Source organism: Porites lutea, chromosome 4, assembly GCF_958299795.1.
Source record: "Porites lutea chromosome 4, jaPorLute2.1, whole genome shotgun sequence".
Lineage (NCBI taxonomy): Eukaryota > Metazoa > Cnidaria > Anthozoa > Scleractinia > Poritidae > Porites > Porites lutea.
In genome coordinates this window covers 33,991,756-34,011,777 of record NC_133204.1, presented here as the reverse complement: position 1 = coordinate 34,011,777, position 20,022 = coordinate 33,991,756, and the positions used below count along the sequence as shown (strand labels likewise).

General features: G+C 38.7%; 1 protein-coding gene and 1 long non-coding RNA gene across 3 annotated transcripts; one reads left to right on the top strand and one right to left on the bottom strand.

Moving 5' to 3' along the window:
* The first annotated feature begins 5,564 nt into the window (after positions 1-5,564).
* Positions 5,565-9,955, top strand: LOC140935462 (galanin receptor type 1-like). 2 transcript variants are annotated; one of them, XM_073385011.1, is made up of 4 exons: positions 5,565-5,645; positions 5,732-5,855; positions 7,776-8,008; positions 8,779-9,955. In XM_073385011.1, the coding sequence occupies exons 2-4, from the start codon at positions 5,780-5,782 to the stop codon at positions 9,670-9,672; spliced, it is 1,203 nt and encodes a 400-aa protein (XP_073241112.1). In that variant the 5' UTR covers positions 5,565-5,645; positions 5,732-5,779; the 3' UTR covers positions 9,673-9,955. The 2 variants fall into 2 exon arrangements, with proteins under 2 accessions (XP_073241112.1, XP_073241113.1); XM_073385012.1 differs by lacking the exon at positions 5,565-5,645 and having other exon boundaries at positions 5,705-5,855.
* A 1,272-nt stretch (positions 9,956-11,227) lies between these two features.
* On the bottom strand, positions 11,228-19,807 carry LOC140933369 (uncharacterized). The gene is made up of 2 exons (XR_012165042.1): positions 19,296-19,807; positions 11,228-12,504 (listed from the first exon to the last, which is right to left on the bottom strand). It is a non-coding gene; the product is annotated as an uncharacterized lncRNA (long non-coding RNA).
* Positions 19,808-20,022: the final 215 nt, after the last annotated feature.

Here is a 20,022-nt window from a genome sequence, read left to right as displayed (position 1 = left end):
GCCTGAAGTGAGAGGTAATGTGATATATCCACTGAGGGAGCAGCCTGCGGTGGACACATCACTTTACCACGAGCTAAAAGCCGACAAACGGCGTACTTTTACATTTGCCAGGATTTCTCAGGGGTTCCAAAAATACACTGAAGAAATTAAATTCATCTACTGTTCATCTTCCTTTACTTCTCAATTTTCCACGGTGACGTACTGTTAGTAGTAGTTAACAAGGCTCTCTTATGTTAGTTTTTTTACATATAATTTCGCATTTTCAATCGGTTACATGTAATTTTGAGAATTCCCCTCTGACAACTGAGCAGGTTTGTCTGCGAAGTATCTGCGGATCATTATACGTCATTGGGAAACTGCCTAACTACCCCTCCCCTAAGCTTACATTAACACTTACTTCTCACTTATGGCAAATGTTAGCTCACGGGAGGGGTAGGTGGGCAGTTTCCCAGAAACGTATAATGATGCGAGGCAAGAGCCATAATGGGCTCTTGTGCGAGGAGAATTGTTTACGTTCGCTGCATTTGGGGTCAGGATCTTGGTTCACGCTGGGCCCATAGGACGCAAAAAGTTGTAACCTAGAAACTACTTTTACATTTTTTATTCGTTTGAGCTCAAACTTTGCGAGATGGTAGAACTCTGTATTCCAAAAATCCTATGTTTTATGTTTTTCGATTTTAACGGTTTTTGGCGGGAAAATGACGTCACAAGACTGACAGCAAAATTTAAATTTCAAGTTATGGAAAAACAAATAATTATTATTTAAAAGAACTTGACGTGATAGAAACAAATGTGAAAAAATTTTTGGAAAAGCTCAATTTCCTTGGGAGATATAGCATCTTGAAATGTACTCATGTTTCTATAAATAGTTTACTGTAACAAAATGGCGGGAAATTCAAAAATTAAAGCTTAATAACTCTTTAACCAACTGAGCATGTTTCACATTTTATTCTATAAGGTCGTTTTTTTTTTTAATTATTTGAATGTTTTGCCTTATCTTGAAATTTTTGATTTTGCTGTCAATCTTGTGACGGCATTTTCCCGCCAAAACTGTTAAAATGGAAAAACAAAAAGCAAACGATTTTTTGGAATACAAAGTTCTACCATCATGCAAAGTTTGAGCTCAAACGAAAAAAAAGTGCAAAAGTAGCTCCTAGCGGTTGCAGCCTTTGGCGTCCTATGGGCCAACGTGGTTGGTGTTCTGTCGAGTTGCATTGTGGGACTTTTCTAAGGACGCTAGCGCTTCTATTATTTGCGACTAGCAACTGAAAAGGTGATGTTAGACGAGACGATTCGCAACGACGATTTTTAGCGCACCACAGGGTTCAAATGTTGGAACAATGTTGTAGCCTTTAGAATCGTCGTTGCAAATCGTCCCGTGTATTCACCCATACAAATACAATAGGGTCTCAATGGGGTGTTAGCTTTGACGGTTTACTGTTAATTTTTTTCAAATTTTGACGGTTGAAGGCTGAATTTCGGAGATTTTGACGATTGACGGTTTTTTTTAGTGAAAGTTTAGTCCAAGAGTTAAAGCAAATATTAACTTCTGTATAATATGTGTTTTAGAGGTTGCCTTTGCTTTTCACAAATAAAATTTCAAAATATTTAATGAAAGTTGTAAGGCCTTTTAATGTTCAAAGAGTGTTTCTGAGAACACACCCCTTGTTATAATCCAGTTAAGAGATTCTTCAGGAGCCAAGAGTCCGTGAAGATCAGCTGAAATACCGAGCTAGATTTGAAAAACCTTGAAATGTTTTGACGGTTAATATTACTCCGCATTTTTGACGGTTGACGAAAAGAAATAGCCTCTTTTGATGGTTGACGGTTAAATTTAAGGCCGTTTGACGGCTGACGGTTAGCTCCATCGAAACCGTAATACAAGGTCGCGAAGGGAGCGAAAATTTCGCTTAACAAGTTTTTTCAGTTTTTTAACTCGCAATTTTCCCTACCCACTTACTTTGTCAAATGCAAATAAACCCTCCTGGAGTTGAATTCCTAGGGACAATATCCAATTCAGACAGAGAAAGAACATTTTGTTGTCGCTTTTTTGCGTCCTCCATTAAAGAGAAAATTACTTGGCAATTTCACGTCGTACAGGGGCACCCAACGGGAAGTTTTGAGAAAAAGACCTAAAAACAACAACACTGCATGAATAAAGCTTTCTGAAGACATATTAAGCATTTTGGGAGATTGCTGGGACGAACTTTTCCGTTCCTCACTCCCAGCAAGACATATGGAAGAGTTCCCAGCCAAAAATGTGCATCTACAACTTGCAACCTGACTTACTGTCGGTTTCCCAGCAGACGTATGTCCACACAATACTGGCCATGTGGGGTGTGGTCATAAGGCAAAATTCAGCTCTTCAGTGGTGAATTGGGTGTGGTATAAGGGGGAAATTAGTAGTCGCGCAAAAACGCCAAAGAATCATTAAAAAAGAAAAGGAAAGAACAAGAATAGTGTGAATCATGTGCAAAATTAAAGTGTTTTGCCCACTAATTGCTCGATGACGCCATTTTACTACAATTACCAAAATAAGGCAATTTGTTATTTTCTTGTGCAAATTTGGAATATTGTTTTTGCAACCAGTGGAATTAACCAACTTAAATAAGAAAGAAAAAATGACATGAATTCTGGTAGTTATGGTCAAATGAAGTCATCCTTAAAATGGCCCATTATCAACCAACACGCAGATGCCATCCTGAGTATTCGAGCTAGTTATGAGAGTATACGTTGAGGCCTGTGGAAAGAGTTCTATGTCACCTCCCCTGGTACCCATGTCCCATGAATGTGACAAAAAGCGGACAAAAAGGGGACAAAAAATTTTGTTACTTAAATTTGGCTGAAACACGGATATCGCCCCCCCCCCCCCCCAAAAAAAAAAAAATTGCTTGCATGACCAATAAACAACAAAAAATGTGAGTTATGCTTGCACTGTTTTTTTTTTCTGAAATAGATGAAAATTATGCTCGAAATGACGAATTATGCTAAAAATTATGCTAACACAATCTATCAAAGCCTAATGAAAAAGCTAAGGAAAAAGCGGATGAAAGGAAGAGGGGGAGAGGAGGGTTTCCCCCACCCCACCCCCCTCTCCCAACAAGCCCCAAGCCCTCGAAGTTTTTTTCAACGCTCATTTCTCTTTGCGTCATAGCCTGCATAACTGGCGCTTTATGAGCCAAGCGAGGCATCGTTTTATTCGAGCACTCATGACTGCCGGTTATAGAAATACACGCGAGAATTTTCAAATTATCTCACTGAATGATGACTAGCCACACGCGGGCTTCAAAATGGAAACAAACCTGTACGGCGATCACAAGATATTATAAACAAAAATGCAAACTTGTTTTAGGTAAAGTAGAGTCGATAGCAGCTACATGGAAGGAGTTTGAAGAGGAAACTTGTCCGCGTACTTATCAGAAATAACAACAAAAAGCTATATCCTCGATCTAGCAGGCATCTTAGGTCACTTTCCTTCCATAAATAATCGTTGTTTACCTGATTTGGAAGTAAATATTTTATTTTCCACGTCTTTATAGAGCGTTGGGACAAAAAAGCCCTTTCGTTAGGGTTTAGTTAAGATGGTGTGGCATATTGTGGTACGCGCTTCCTTTAAAAAGCCGCGCAATTCTCGTAAATTACCACACTACAAAGGTGGCAAAAACTGCCGTTTTTGTCTACTCATTTTAAAACTCACAAACTTAGGAAAACGAAATTCTGTTTATTAAAACCACCTCGTTTCATTCAGTTTAATAAGTGGGCACGAAGGTTATAGAGGTATGAAGACGGTAGCATCAGTATCACATAAAAGTGGCGTTGGAACCAATTTGAGAAAGCCAAAGCTGCAAGCGAACTAAATTATTAATAAAAGATCGTCATGTACAATGCTGCCACCATCCACACTGACAAAATGAGAAAATGGCGGGGGAGGATGGGGGCGTACGAACTCGGCAATTTTGTGACTGGTGTTAATGTTATTTACTAATGTCATTCACGCTTGTCTTCACACGCTATCTTCGGGACTGGCAACCAATGACAGTTTCCTCCCTACATAGAGTACTTTTAGACCTCTAGAAATGTATTCTAAGCGGCGCTATAAAATTTGTATCTGTTCGTTCATCCTAAGGCTCCTTTTCCTGCCAAAAATGGCCTAACCAGGGGAGCGAGATATGAAAAATTAAACTTCAGAAAATCGAAAGGAAATTTATTAGACAAGCTTCAAAAATTGTACATGAATGGAACGGTCGTCTAGCAATTTTTTAGCCGTCCTCAAGCAATAGAATATTCTAGGCAATATTTGCTTCTTCAAATATTTTACAGAAAATATATAGTCGATGGGTGCCCCTCTATCTTAAAGCCTGTAAAAAACATCCTTGGCTACTTGTTTTTGTAGCCGCGATGGGATATATTGTTTTCAAAAGGTGAAGAATCGAGTGATAGAGCTGAAAAAAGTCGATTGTTTTCTATAAATTAAAAGAGTAAGGGTTTTCTTGTTATTTTTAGCGGAGCGCGGAAACTTCCTTTCTTTATATTTTCCTTTATTTGTTCATACATTATTTATACCTGAAAAACAACAGAGCAATGAGAGCTTATATGAGAAAATCGACCGTTCGAAAAGCTATGGTGCTTTCCTCTGCTTCATTGATTGTTCATAGCATCAAGTAAAAAAAAGAAAACATCTTAAAAAAACTCCGCAATGCCATGAGCAAATCAAGATGTTTAAGATAATATTTTGGATGTAGATTTTATTAAGTTCTTTCAGACCAAACAAACCTAAGAGTGCAATGAATTATTGATAACAGTAACTGTCAAATGTAAAGTAGTCATTTTGCTTCTGTTAATACTTCCTCTTTTACCCAAATAATTTCATTTTGTGATCGGCACGTATCGAATTTTAGTCAGTATCTATTTCGCAGACTGTGCTCCAGGTTCCCGGTCAGAAGTCTTTAAAAAAAATTTAATCACACTCTCCAGTTTATTAGTTCAGTTGACATACCCCCTTTCCACCCTCCCCTCCCTAAAAATGAAGGAAATTTCGAGAGATAACAGAAAGGTTTAAACATTTACAATTCCGTTTCTTTAGTTGCAAACCTGTGTAAAATTAATGTTCTAGATTGGCAGAAAATATTTGCTTCTGAAACAAATACAAATTGGCTTTTGTCCACGATCTCAAACATCAGATTTACACACGTCAAACGTATCTTGAGTCGATCCTATTAACAATCTATCAAGCCCGAGAGCTCAACTTTACTTTTTTACTCGATATTGAGCTACGCAGCTTAACTCCAATTAAATAAAAATTTTGTGTGATTATTTCCGAGTTGGCCTGGGCCCCTTTTTTCAAAGCGAGGCCGAATTTAGGCCAAGTGTAAAGCCTTCGGTGTGAAGGGAACCTTTTTAATTCTCATTAAAACAAAATTCATAAGTTGATTTACAGTTTTTTACTTGTTCTCATTGCGAAAGATGGTTTTGTACGTCGAAACAGACGTTCCTGAGTTTCTTCGCCTTTCTGGCCGAAATTTTAAAATCTCCGTTCTGTACTAGATGCATGCAGAGATCCGAGATTTCACTTAACTGGTATTTAACAAGCAAACACGTAGCTTTGTTTTTCGTAAGCAAACAGGAAGACAAACACCAACAGACAGGTGATCTATCTTTTGTACTAATCCGCTTTCTTTGGAACGAAAATCCTTCTTACGCCGTGGTAAATTGATTTTTTTGTCTTCTGCAGTGTGGTCCCGAAACAGCCATCAGTTTGAGCTTGGGCATTTTCTATCAGATGGTTCGCTTGCCAGAGAGCCAAGAGCTTTGGGACGAGCAAAGTGGTGCGTTTTCTATAACTGTCGTTTTTTATGGTAAGCAACTAACTGAATAGTTTTATAATATTTTTTTATCAGTTTTCAAAGAAAAAGCAGTCATCGGGAGCAGCTATCGAGAATGTGAAAAAGCATTGTCTTTCGTGAGCAAAAAGCAACAGCTCTAATCATGTGCATCCGACAAATCAGTTTGGTACATTTCTTTGACGCGCACTGCACGACTATCAGACTACCGACGCAAAATCTCCTTATGCGACTCTACGCCGAGCCTGGAATTCAACTCCATGAAAATTGACCTACATTTGACAGACTTGACGACTCTTAATAAAATAAAATAAAGAGATAAAATAAAAAAAAAAAGATAAAACTGATTAAGTTGGTCATGAAAGACGGCAAATTTATTTTTACTGACGCTTTCACTGCCGTCTCGAGCCGTCATTTGCATCTATTACGAGGTTGCTTGAAGCTCCTTTTTTTCAGCATGGCCGAAGACTGAATGAATTATTAGATCTTCGGAAGATAGTTAGACTAAAAGATTAAATCTCGCAAAGTAACTGCCGAAGTCTTAAAAGGGAAATTTGTTTATTCAAATCTGGCTTGAGTGTCCGCCATGATCGCCATCTCCTGAACGCATTATTTTGCCGTACGGAACGTTCCAGACTAATCAGGCGATACTTGAACTGTTTTAACCCGGGTTTAATTAGTAAATGTTCGGCAGTTGATGTTTTTCTCTAAAATTCTTATGTTCGTGGCTTTAAGTCTCTTATTTAATAAGTAGGTACCTGCTCTATAGAGAACGTATCCTGATAACTAAATTGTTTCTTGCACTAAAAATTAACATACCAATTTTTTAGTAATTTTAATTTATGTCCCCTTTCTTATACTCGGAACGCCCTAGTCGGAAGCTCAATAAGAATGGCTTCGTGATACTCTTCGAATCTAAGCAAAAATCAAATTTCATTTGTACCGAACGAGATACGCGCGCTTTACTAACCTTTGGAAAGTATCGCTTTGCCACGGTAAGGTTCAAAGATTCCAAGAATGACGTTTAAATACTGTGAGAATTACAAAATTATTAGGTTGATTTTAATAACTTGGCTAGTTAATGTCAGCCGGCGGCACCTGTTTGCCGTATAAGAAAAGAGCACGACAAACGTTTGGAAAAGAAGACAAGATTGTCTGTAGACTTTTTTGTTTTAAATTTTGCATGGGTATTAGGGCGAGTGACAAATTTCAATCCGCCAATTTGCATGCGATATTGTTTCCAGCGCAAACTCTTATCAATTATCGTTAACCAGAACAAACAAGCCATCCATCATTACCTTTGTATCACACCGCCTTGTACTCACAGATAGAAGATACTTTAATAAGGAAGCCTTTTAGAAATTATTCACTGCAACGTAAGAACAAAAGAACAAAGCGGAATAATAATATTTTCCTTTACGATGCATCCCTTTAATTAAACGCCCTCTCAGAGACCGTTTTGTATCAGTCAAGTCGATATACGGGGGTAAACTGGAAACGTCGCCCTCGATCTCGTTTTAGCAAGTTGAAATTTGTTGAAAAGTCCAAGATGAAAATGCAGGGGATTTTTCTTAACAAAATAAGACAATGGGTCGTTAAATTTGAAACCATTTTCATTTTTAGTGTTTGTCTTTCGCGAGAACTTTTTAAAATATTGAGGTCGAAATGACTATAATTGTGCTCACCTCTTCATATGCTGCTTAATATAGTTGGTCCTAGCAGACATATTCATTCGAAAGCAAAAAATAATGTTTTTAACCACTCGTCAAGTTCGTGTTCCGCTATCTCGCGTGCCATCTACGGAGTCATAATAATAGTATAATGAGACAGCTTTTACGCCTGCCTCTAAGTAACTGAAAGTTTATAATGAAGTCACTACTGTAAGTGGGATTATGGTTGATAGAATTATTACTATCATTATTTTTTAACATACAGGATTAATTTTTGTCATTGGAGTAGTTGGCAATGGAATGGTCGTAGCTTTGATCGTTTTCCTTCGCCGGCGAGGTCAATCATCATCTGTCCAGTTATTTCTCGTTCACCTGGCCATTTCTGATCTGATGGTATGCCTACTGTGTGTTCCGTTGACCATTTTTAGTAATTTTCACTACCCCAATGAGTACCATGTCAGAGACATTGGCTTGTGTAAGCTTTCTCGCTTCATGCAGGTAAATCAACTGACGATCAATGAATAGACCTTCGTTAAGAGTTTTATCAGGAGTTGCCCACGACAAGTTTTAGTGACCTTCAAGTAAAACCTTGAGAGCCCGTAGTGCAGACTTTGGTTCTACGTCAACTGAAAAGAAAAATGCTTATAAAATGCTCACGTTCAGATACTATAACATGTTTTTGATGATTCAATTTTCTGTCTGATTAGCTAGTAGACACTGTGCGGTATTGCTAAAGTGAGAAAGGGTGACAGTTATAAGCATGGGGAACGGGAAAATGAACATGAACCTTTAACTTAAACCCTAGCCCTGTCTGAGTCAGTATTCATTTTATATGCTCCGTTTTGCTTCTATTTTTCATTTTCTCTCTCAACTTTTCACGACACCGTCATTATTGTTTATCTGATCAGAAACTTACGCCCTCCTTTCCAAATGTTATCAATCGGAATCCTTTAGCTCAGCAGGTGAAGTCGATTCCTTGCAGCGCCACAGGCGAGGATCCACACCGGTTTCAAATGTATTGCAAAAACAGTCACATTATTAGATTTAAACCAATTAAATAGTGGTAAAGGCACGTGTTATTCTAATTGCGTTATTCTAATTGGATTCTAATTGGACTGGATTCGCGGCGGCGCAACAGAAAGAAAGGAAATAAAACAGAATATGCAAATGATTTTCAGGATTCTGATGGCCACTTGTCATAGTGGTCTTCACTGACCCAAATTTTTTGGCTTTTCGGTCTTAACTCCTCATATCCTCTTAATCTGCAGAATCTTGGACCAGTAATTTCCGTAAGCTTATTGACAGTCATAAGTATCGACCGCTACATGACGTTTGTAAGGCAAGAACTAACCCCTGTCCAGAGGGGTTGGTATCTAAGACCTTCGTGGCTGACTTTGTTTGCTTGGATCTACGGTACAGTTCAAAACCTTCCAGTGTTCCACTCAGCTGAAGTTTTCCCTATTGACTATAAGAACGAGACAATATACTACTGCACCACCACACAAAGCAAGAGACTCTTTGGGAGGATTTACCTTGCGGTATCTGTCTTACTTGGGTTTGTGATACCTTTTGCAACCATGACCATATCATACTATCGTGTAATAAGAGTGGTATGGACCAGAAAACGCAGATTGTCATCTTCCTTGGACGCTAAATCTAACGCCACGATAGCGAACGAAAAGCTCCTAGAGCGTACCGGAAAGAAGGTCCTTCGTGTTTTATTGATTGTTGTTATTTGCTTTGTAATTTGCTGGCTACCGTTTACTCTCTATCATGGTATACTAGAACGATATCTGAGGGAATTTCCAAACCCTATGGATGCAGTGCGGCTTATTACCTATGGAGTGGGCCTGGCAAACTCGACTTGCAATCCGTTCATTTACTATTTCAACGTTGGTGGAAAATCATTTCACTCCATTAAAAGAAGGTTCGTAGAGGCGATGAGAGACAAAACAAGAAAGTCATCCAGCAGTGCCGAGAGAAGCGAAAACCTTGAAAGATTTGAAGTTTCCATGCATGTAGTGGAGTTGGACTTTCCACGAAAAAGTTCGGCTTATCCTAAACCCAACGACACATTAGACAATAATTCCGTACCTTTTGCATATAGCAACAATCTTCCAGGTTCTGAAGAGGATGATAAGACATTTAATACCCGTTTCTAGGTGAGTACAAAGCTTGAATAACAGTGACCTGGCCAACCACAGTAAAGAAATGGCTTCAAATCCAATATACTGGAAGTTGGACGTCTTCATCGTCGCTTATGTGGTCTTTACCAGAAATCCCAGAGGGTCGAGTCAAGTCCAGTTACCGAAATATGCACTGTGATGGAATCGATTCAAGGAAGACCTGGCAGACTATCAATGAACTTACTTCACTTAAATCTGGGAAAACAGCGGTAAGATCTCCGAAAGTAAATGGTGTATCAATAACCAATCCAACTGATCTTTCGAACGAATTTAATAATCATTTTGCTACTTTCGGTCCAGAACTTAGCTGCAATATTGATTCTCCATGTGGTGATGTTTATCAGAGGTACATCAACAGCACAGACCAATGTTTTCAGCTCCGTCCGACCAGTGTTAACAAAGTTTTTTAACTTTTGAATAACGACATCATCTGTAAATATCAATCGGGCTTTCGTGCTATTCATTCAGCATCTGCGACGGCTCTTCTTGAGGTAGCGGATACTTGGGCATATAATATTGACGTGGCAAAATCAATGCTGTCGTATTCCTAGATTTTATAAAGGCTTTCGGCACGGTGGACCACGAGATCCTTTTATCAAAACTAAACCTTTAGGGTATTAATGGTATTGCGAATCAATGGTTTCAGTCATATTTAGAGGACTGCAACACAAATGTGTCCCATCGATGGTCTCCTCTCTAGCAGTTCCTCTTTAAGTTGTGGTGTCCCTCAGGGTACTATTTTAGGTCCATTATTGTTTCTATTACACGGCAAGAAATATGGCATTCACCGTCTCGGAAAACCCTCGGTTAATTTTCGAAAACGCGGCATTTTGCTACAATTCTCTCGCGTTTTCCGGGCGTAAAATCCACTCTTTTCCCGTCGTTTTCTGGCCGGTGAATTTGAGTATTCGTTCCATTATCCGATAGTTTTCAGGCTCAGTTAACACCAGGAAAACGCTTGTTTTACTGGTGTTAACCGGACCGTTAACGCACGGCTAATACAAGCAAAACACACGGAAAACATACGGTTAACACATGAGGAACGGATCGTATTCCGTTGTTCACCGCAGTTTTCCAGTGACTTAACATCGCGTTTTTCGGTGTTTTCTGGTGTTTTCAAGTGGCAAAACAAAGAATTCACAGACATTTTCCGTCATTCTGCGTGAGTTTTCTCGCGTTTTCTGGGGTAGCGAACAACTAGAAAATGCCGGGAAACAGCATGTTCCCCAACGTTCACCCATCGGTTAATGAGATGTTTTCCATCGTTTCAAAACTTTTTTCTCCAGGAAAACGCGCCGTTTTCCGTATCGATTGCGCTTATTTTCGCGCATCTTCTACGTTTCCAGTGTGATCTTACGCTGGAATGTAACTTAGTCCTTTATTCACTGGTGTTTTCGTTCAAAATTTAACATTCGTTGCTGCAGTTTTGTTTTTCCCGGCACCCGCCATAGGTGCTTTAAACGACAAATAAATACTTCGATTCTGTCCCCGATATCCCTCAATGGAAACAAGAAATGAAAAGCTCTCAATGTACTTCTGAACTCTTTTATTATCAGCAACTCAACTCATCGTCTGCAGTACAGAATGCCTCTAATTGATTATGACCACTCCACAGTAAACTAAAACTACTATTTATAAAAATGCATTCAATCATAGATAAGATATTCACAAAATTCTGTTATCAAATGAATATGGTCAGTACAATTCAGAGCACTCTTGACAATATATCTACTGATAACCAACTGATCCAAATAAGAACAGTCGGGAGATATCGATGCTAACTTATGAAACGAGTAAGGCATGTACAGATTAATTTCAGTTAACATTCCACTTGCCTACAAATTGTTTTCTGTAGTAAAGTTTATATTTATACTCAAAATTCTATTCAATACGAGCACACATTGACTTTAAAAAAATACTGTTTTCAAGCTCAAAATGAAGTTGATCCACTCCTTAGTTTAATAAGTCCATGTGTGCTCGTACTGAGTGGAATTTTGAGTGTATTTCCTTTAAGAATGAGTACTCTCTCGGTTTGCTGGTGAAAATCACCTGGAATATAGTTAATTGGTAATATCCAACTAGTGGTCTATTATCAATGTCACATTCTGATTGGCTGAGCTACTACTAGGCCATATGTTATAGCCCACTAGTAGCGAAAAGCACGGGCTTTGAAAACCAAGACAATGGCGGCTGAACAATGTTTTTGCTAGCTAAACTTGTTTTGTCTCGATATTTTGGACCAACTAGTTGGATTTTACTAAAACAATAAATTATTCCTCTCGCCCTCATGGCCTCTGAGTCAATAGCCCATTCGGGCTTGAGGAATAATAAATTGTTAAATATATGTCGACCAGTGGAACCCCAAATGGCAATAGCACACTGTTAAAGCAATTTCAAGTGCCATATTTGTTCTGAAATAAGTCTTGAAACAAGATTTTTCCCTGATTTACTTTTTAAAATGTATTGAAGCTCCACTGTTATCAAGCATTAAAAAATGAAAAGAACTTCAATTTAATGGCCCAGAGCAATGACTCAGGAACTTCATTACGGCCTCTTGTACTTGGAGGACCAACTCTTCTGTTAAAAGATTGCTTTTTTTGCTGGTTGGACATACTTCTTCCATAGCGAGAGTCCAAATTGTGAAAAAAACATGGAAACCTCCTCTGATCTCCACTCTAGGGGCCTTGTTCTGAGAACATCAACCTCCTCATCTGACTCATTGGACGAAATCAAGGCTGAATGTAAGGCTTCTAAGACTGGCATCTTCTTCTCATCTTCTGTAACCACTTTTAGTCTTTTCTCAAGTTTCTGGGTGAAATAATATAGAAATCAATTATTTTTGATAGATTTGTTTTTAACTTTCAGAGCATCTGTAGTCAAGAGAAATATTCTCATTGAAAAACCAGTAGTGGTCACTGATCTGTAGCTGTCACATTTAGTGAGGCTTAATTCTTTTCCCTTTAATTAAATTATTCACAAATGCTACCAACTGAGTAATGCCACTGGATTGTGTTCTATCCCTGGAATCCCTTCTCTAAAACTACATGTAATACTGTTTGAATATACATGTGATGTACAGCTAGCTTTATACTTGTGGAGTCAGATGGCTTGTGATTAATTGATCACAAAAGTGTCCCCAGGTGGGTATGAAGGCTGATAATTTACATAATCCAAGTTCAAGAGTTCTGTAAGAAGGTTGAATTGCTTTTTTATATCACTCTGTAATCATTGTTGTGCTGGCCCCATGAATAAATTTTTGACAAGCTTGCAAGCGCTGACTTAATAAGTCGCCATTATTGCACGACTGTTTCATGGTTGCATCAGGTAAGTCCAATTTTGGTCGATTGCCACCAAGGAGATACTTTAAGATAAGATAAAGGATGGTAAATTTTCACTCAAACAGTTCAGTGTGGATTTGGGGTTAGATTAATGGTGTTGTCATGTTTTTTTTTTGGCAGCAACTCACAAGGAAACAAGCAAATTCTTGTAGCCTAGTAGTCGCTATTTTGTGATGAATATATTAATTTTGTTGTTATCCCTCGTTGGGCTTCCTTCTCGTTTGACCTCAACTGCAGAAGGGGCTCAAAGAAGAGCTTAGTGGCAAACACTTATACATATCAAGTGAGTCATAACTTTGTTGAAAAATGATACGAGTGAAAAATTTTGGAAACAATTTCAAAAACTGAGCAGAAAGGAACAATAATAATAATTATACTACTTATATAATTTTGTAAAATAATTTTTGGCATTTCTCAAAATCCTTATGCAGCCAAGATCACAAGAGAATGAAGCCCACAGGAGGGATCAACAACAAAAAATAAACATTGGTACATCACAAAATAACGTGGGCTACTTGAAATGTTTGCTTGTTTCCTTGTGATTGGCCACCAGAAAATAGGTGACTAATTTCACCCCAGAACCACAATGAACCTTTGGAGTGAAAATTTCTTATCTATTATCTTCTCTTAAAGTATCTTTTTTAGACAGGTACTCAAGCAAAATTTGGACTTACCTAATCTAACCAAGAAACAACAGAACAATAATGGCAACTTAAGTCGGCACACTTCCAAACTCGTCACAAATTTTTTTTCATAGCACCCCACAATGATAAGTTCAGATAAAAAAGGTTCAACCTTCTTACTGAACTCTTGAACTTGGATTCTGTATATTAATATATAGCCCAATAGGCGACTGTGTCCCTTTAATTGCTCTTTTTACCAGCAGCATCGGGTTATCTGTAATATTTAGAACTTGTGAGACTGATCTGCCTCGGTTAGCTTAACTAGCTGCAGGTCAGCCAGGATTGATTGTAAAAATTAATACTTTGTCATATAACAAAATAAATTATCATGTCCAAACTCCTTGCCTCACATACATGCTACATCTGCAAAAACAAACTGCCACAAAAAATTTGTGCCACAAGGTATGGTAAGTTTTAGCCTATCTTCCAGAGCCGGTCATGTTGAAACGCAGACCATGCAGACTGCAGACTGTGCAGACTGAATGTTAAATTTTTTACTTGTATCTTAATTTTCTAGTAAAATGTTTACTATAGTTTCCTGCAGGAGAGAGCACGATGGAGGAAGGTAAGCTGTTTCTTTCTGTAACTGTATTATATTGCCACGATTATTTAATTTTTTTAAGTAGAAGAAGCTTTTCAGTTCAGGTTAAGTGACTTAAAATAAAACCCTTTTCGGCTTCCTACAATGGCTACGAGAGACATTTCCTCAATTTCCTTGATTGTTGATGATTGTCTTTAGTTTCACTCTGTAATTCAAACCGGTGATTTGCCGTCATTTCTTTCGCCCCATGTAAGGGAATCCATGACAGTCTTGGATTCTGGATTCCACCCTGTGGATTTCGGATTCCAAAAAGGGCTGGATTCCAAATTTTTTTTCTGTTTTAATGCTTTTCGACGCATTTCTTTTTCGTGTTCGAATCTTACTATATTAAAAGACGTTGTTTTTGGTGCATAACAAGTTTGTTTTACTGTTCCGCAAGGGTTTAAGGTATAATAAAGAGGGGGACATTGGGGGACTGTCCACACCGCAACACCGCGGAAAAAAATAACAAACATGGCATCACCGCAAAAAAACGTGGCGAAACACCGACATCGCAATTTTAAATTTTGTCCTTCGATTAATCAAGTCCAAATCTCCATATGATTAGGGATCGAGGATCTCGGAGCTGGTTTAGTGATTAGTAGAGAGTGAGACTGACCTCAAGACTATTTTTCACTTACTCTATTTTTGCGAACTCTGTTATCAGTCATGTAGATAGAAAAATGCCTAATTAGCAGAAACAGAAGAACTCTTGCAAATCATTCCTAAATATTCACGTTTATTCATTCGATTGCTGCATAATAAAGTATTGGGAACTGAGGTACACTCATTGCCAGGGAAAATCGAGCTGCAATTTGCAAGAAAACGGCCTAACAAAGTTCTTGTGTAACTCCAGCGAAGGTTAATCAAGTCTTTTGCTATCCACCAATAATATAATAGAAGGTTAATTTTGTTTGTATGTCGTTACATTTGTTGTTTTCCTTGTCCTGTCCGAACGCCTGGAACAGGTTACGTCGAAACATGTTTGCAAATTCTTTTGGAACATTAAAACAGTATTTCGAAGTAATAGAACTGGCCCCGGTTGTTCAAACGTTGGATAGCGCTATCCACTGGATAAATCACTATCCAGTGGATAAGTATTAGGGAAACCAATTGCGTTATCCACTGGATAGACTTTTATCCGGTGGATAGCGCTATCCAGCGTTTGAACAACCGGGGCCTGAACAAAACGTTAAAAGCCGCCAATTGCAAATCACCTCCAAAATATCACGATGAAAAGCTTGGTTTCTTAACATGGTTTTGGACATTTTTTTCCTTCTCTTTCTACTTTTTATTGGAATCATTGTCATAGCGCAAAAAACTAAATTCGGTTACTGCCTCTTTTGTTAAACTTTCATTTATAGAGACACAGTAAGCTGTAGAACACGTGCATTAGATATCACTTCTTAAATGAATTGCTTTCACACTTTCTCATGCATATGACTCGTAAGACACGAATTTTAGCCAAATACAATAAAATACACTTCTCCTACGATGGGATAAGCATATATACTGAGTAAAAGATTGACAGTTAAAAAGAGCACTGACTGTGTCACATAATTGTCTAAGAATGATAACATGGCTCAAAAAAAATTCAGACAGTGGCCGGACCACGTTGATCCACCAAATATATTTTTACGATTTCACGTCTCGACGTTTTTGACTGGTCAAAATAAAGAAAAAAAGTTAACTAACTCTTGACAGTCTGCAAGCCCAGAACTATCAGTTATTTGGTCTAGTCGTTGCTGAACCATTTAAATCGAGTTCAAAAAGTGGCTTAGTAGACAAAACGGCTCAAAACGTAGTCAAAGATAGCCTGATTTGCCCGCGTTCAGTCAAAACCGTAGAGCTGAACTTGTTTGTTCTTCATTGACTTACGCTACGCAAGCATCCTTGCTGGACAGCATGCGAGAGCAAACCAACCCCTCCCCCCTCGCCCTAGAGGTCAATGAAATCCCTAATCTCGTACCCAGATCTCTTGTTGACGAAGCCAAAGGCGAGATCTGGCCCTAGTTGTCGCGTTGAATTTGATGTTAAAAAGATGAAAAAGAACACAAAAATTAATTGGTTCATACTTAAGATGTGCGCATAACCACGTTTCGATAGAAAAAACTTCACGGCTCTATCAAATTCGTTGTTTAACACGTCAAAAATTGAGGATTAATTTCAAGCATGCGCTCTTTCATGGCCTGTCACATTCCTGACAGGCAATCACGGGTACAAAATCGGATTTGACCAGATCTCACTTTTGGCTTCATCAATAAGTAAGAGATCTGAGTATGAGAATATCAAATCCCCCGCGAGTTTTATTTCATATTAGTGCGTTCTAGGAGGCTCTAGGATCCATTTCAAAGAAAAAAAATACGGGCTAAACCAATCTCAGATCGGTCTAATTTCCAAAAGCGACCTCAATGTGAACGAGGCCTAATTACAACTGTAGAACCAGAAAACATGAAAAGTCCGTTTGACCCTCGATCGAGTCTGAGATGACTGAGAGATCGAGAGACTGACTTGCGCGTTTCTAACGCGTTGGCTCGTTTTAAGCCTTTAACAACTATATAGCACTCATATATACGATATTTTCCCCAAGGACGACATAAAATTTATATTACATTCAATTATGACTTAGAAAAAAAATCAATCGGCGGGCTTAAAACTACACAATAAACGTTTCTTTTGTTCATGATTCTGACTTGCTTGCCGCCACGTTCAGCACAGTCCACAGATCGACACAAACGAAAAATCATGCAGCTTTGCCTTTGGCACGTTTAGATCTATCGCAGTCAGCTAAAAATTGGTGTAAAATTTCACAACACAGTATTACAGGTACCTTTCTCTCTCACCCTTTCGTTTTTGCTTGCGCTTTCCAATAACGTCTTTTTTAAAAAAGAAAAAGTAAAAAAGAAAAATCCAACAAACAACAAACTTCAAACTGGTCTGATCGAAGAGGAGGCGAGATTTCACTCGAATGCCGGGGGATGAATGAAAAAGGCACCCACCGCGTCCTTGCACGTAATTACTTTAGTGACAGCTGATTGTTACGGTTCTGACAGTTCCTGGCTTATTTCTCAAATAAAGATTATCGAAACTATGAAACTGTTCTCAGCGAAACTACTAGGACCAAATTAGGCACTAAGAGACTGTGAATTTTTTTTTTTTTTTGGTAAACTGTTGAACGTAGACGTTTATTTTCATTTGTGAACCAGGAAGGTTCAAGAAAAGGTTCACCCCAGGTGCACCTTTTCCAGTCCTATGCCAGGTCAAAAAGCTCGCATAAAATCGCTTTTGATTTTTTAAAATTCAGCGAAACGAGTCAACAACAGAGAATCAAACATAGCCAGAGGTCGAAGTTATTCATAACTATTCAATTTATATCTAAAAAGGCTGCGCTGTGTTCCCTTGAAAACCCTGAATTTTGTGATCCTCCCAGCCGCTCATAAGCACAGCAAGGGTTCCCTCGCTATTATAGAATTTTAATCATGTGACCGTGACCTCGACCTTTCATATGGAGCTCGTGAACTATTGTTTTGACACCAGATATGCCAATATTATGTCGTCACGTTCAGGTCTATACCCTAGGGAGGCTTTCCATAGACTGAAGGTTTTTCTTTCGGGCGAGTAGCTCAATTTAATCTGGAGTGGATCTTTAGTAAGTTGGATTCCGGATTCCAATCTTTAGTAGGATTCCGGATTCTTAGTGCTGGATTCCGGATTCCACAAGCAAAAAATTCGTGCATTCCGGAATCCGGATTCCCTTACATGGGGCGATTTCTTCAAATCCAGTACAGATACCGATGTTATCATTGTTAGCTCGGAAGATTCGGCTAAGACTTTTGTTTATGTATATTTTTTATTCGATTCCCAAGAGTGTCCTTCTTGGCTGGTTTTCACTCGGGGATCGACAATTGTATTTGCTCCAGGCATTCACGCCAATAAGTGGTAGTGGTTTGAAACCGACAATCTTGTCCGAGTATCATGGTTCTTGTTTATGCAGTTCCAAAACTAAATAGTTCATTAGTAACAAATGTATTATTTGTACAACTCGAAGATGTGGAGGGGGCTTGAATGCACCGTGTATTTTAGGCATATTTTGTCTTAATTTTCATTGAATATTATCAGTGAGAAGTTAAAGTCGCTGCCCTTCTCCTCTTAATTCTGACGCTTACGGAACCGCCAAATACAAGGAAATCAGAATATTTCTAAGGTAGATATACTGTTGATTTATTTACACATTTTAAAGCAAGGCCCATCTCTCAAACGTCTCGGTTTGATATTCCGAGCTAACAACGACAACATCGGTATCTGTAAGATTTGAAGAAATGGCGGCAAGTCACCGGTTTGAATTACAGAGTGAAACCAAACAAGGCGATCATCAACAATCAACGAAATTGAGGAAATGTCTCTCTCGTAGCCATTGTAGGAAGGGTTTTATTTTAAGTCACTTAACCTGAAAAAACTTCTTCTACTAAAAAAGATTTAAATAATCGTGGCAATATAATACAATTACAGAAAGAATCTGCTTACCTTCCTCCATCGTGCTCGCTCCTGCATGAAAGCGGCCCAGCTAAAAGCGCGCGAAACTGCCTTTACATCTTCCGGTAAACATGAGCCCACGATTTTCTCATTTCTTAGCCATGACCCTTGCAGGTACACATCGGTGCACATATGATAGTGATGCACAGTGCACATAATGAGAGGAAGCGGGAAACTATAGTAAAAATTTTACTAGAAAATTAAGGTACAAGTAAAAAAAATAACACTCAGTCTGCACAGTCTGCAGTCTGCAGTCTGCATGGTCTGCGTTTCAACATGACCGTCCAGAGCTGTTCTCTTGTCCCTTCCAAGAAAGTTTCCTTAGGTACAGTTGTATTCCGGATTCCGAATTTCACTATTCCAGATTCCTCACTGTATACGTAGCTTACTAACAAATCCTCGACTTGCATTCAATTTCGAGATCAATTCCTTACAATACATGCTAAAAGAAGTTAAAGATCTTACCCTAATTGTCTTGAAACCGTCAATTAAGAACTGGCGCTCCTTTTCCTCTTTCTAGACGCTTCTTCGGTCGAAAACTTTTCACACAGCTCGTCTACAGCTTAACGGTAAGTCTGTTGACGTCCTCTTCTTTCTCCGTTCTCTCGGCCACTTGCGCCCTCAAAACCTTGCTTCCCTTAATCGTGGCTTGTAATAACAAGAAGTAACGGTCCGAAAGAGAGATTTCTTGGCCAAGATCGACCGCGGACATGGCAGCAAAACAACAAAAACTCGAAATTCCCGCCGCCTTCTTCGAAATGTGACAAAATATTTTTTCACACGAAAGAAACGCGGACTTTGAGGTCATGTGATCTTGTTCTTTTGTGTCACTCATGATGTCGAGGCTACGAGCCCGGTTACTAGGGAAACAGAAATGGTCTGTTCCATTGCGTTTTCTCTAGGATCTTTAGCTGCCTCGCGGCAGAAATAAGAGAAGCCTCTGAATGCATTTTGCATGCCTTGAGTTTGTTTCAAAAACAACGACGATTACGACAGACCTCCAATAAGTCTTATCGTATTCAGAATCTGCTGAACTGAGATTACTGAGAAGTCAATTTCCGTTGTAATATTCACAGACACCGGTTTCTTGACAAAGTTGTTGCTGGTAAGATAATCAAAATAAAGCTGAGGGAATTCTTGGCAGGAAATGTTTGGACCCAAATAAAACACGGCGGTCAACGGCCTGTTTACA

Excerpts from the sequence above, each read along its gene's own strand:
- LOC140935462 (XM_073385011.1), top strand. The coding sequence starts at position 5,780 with ATGGTTCGCTTGCCAGAGAGCCAAGAGCTTTGGGACGAGCAAAGTGGT. Across the intron at positions 5,856-7,775 it reads TATAACTGTCGTTTTTTATG|GATTAATTTTTGTCATTGGA; the intron begins GTAAGCAACTAA and ends TTTAACATACAG. Across the intron at positions 8,009-8,778 it reads AGCTTTCTCGCTTCATGCAG|AATCTTGGACCAGTAATTTC; the intron begins GTAAATCAACTG and ends CTTAATCTGCAG.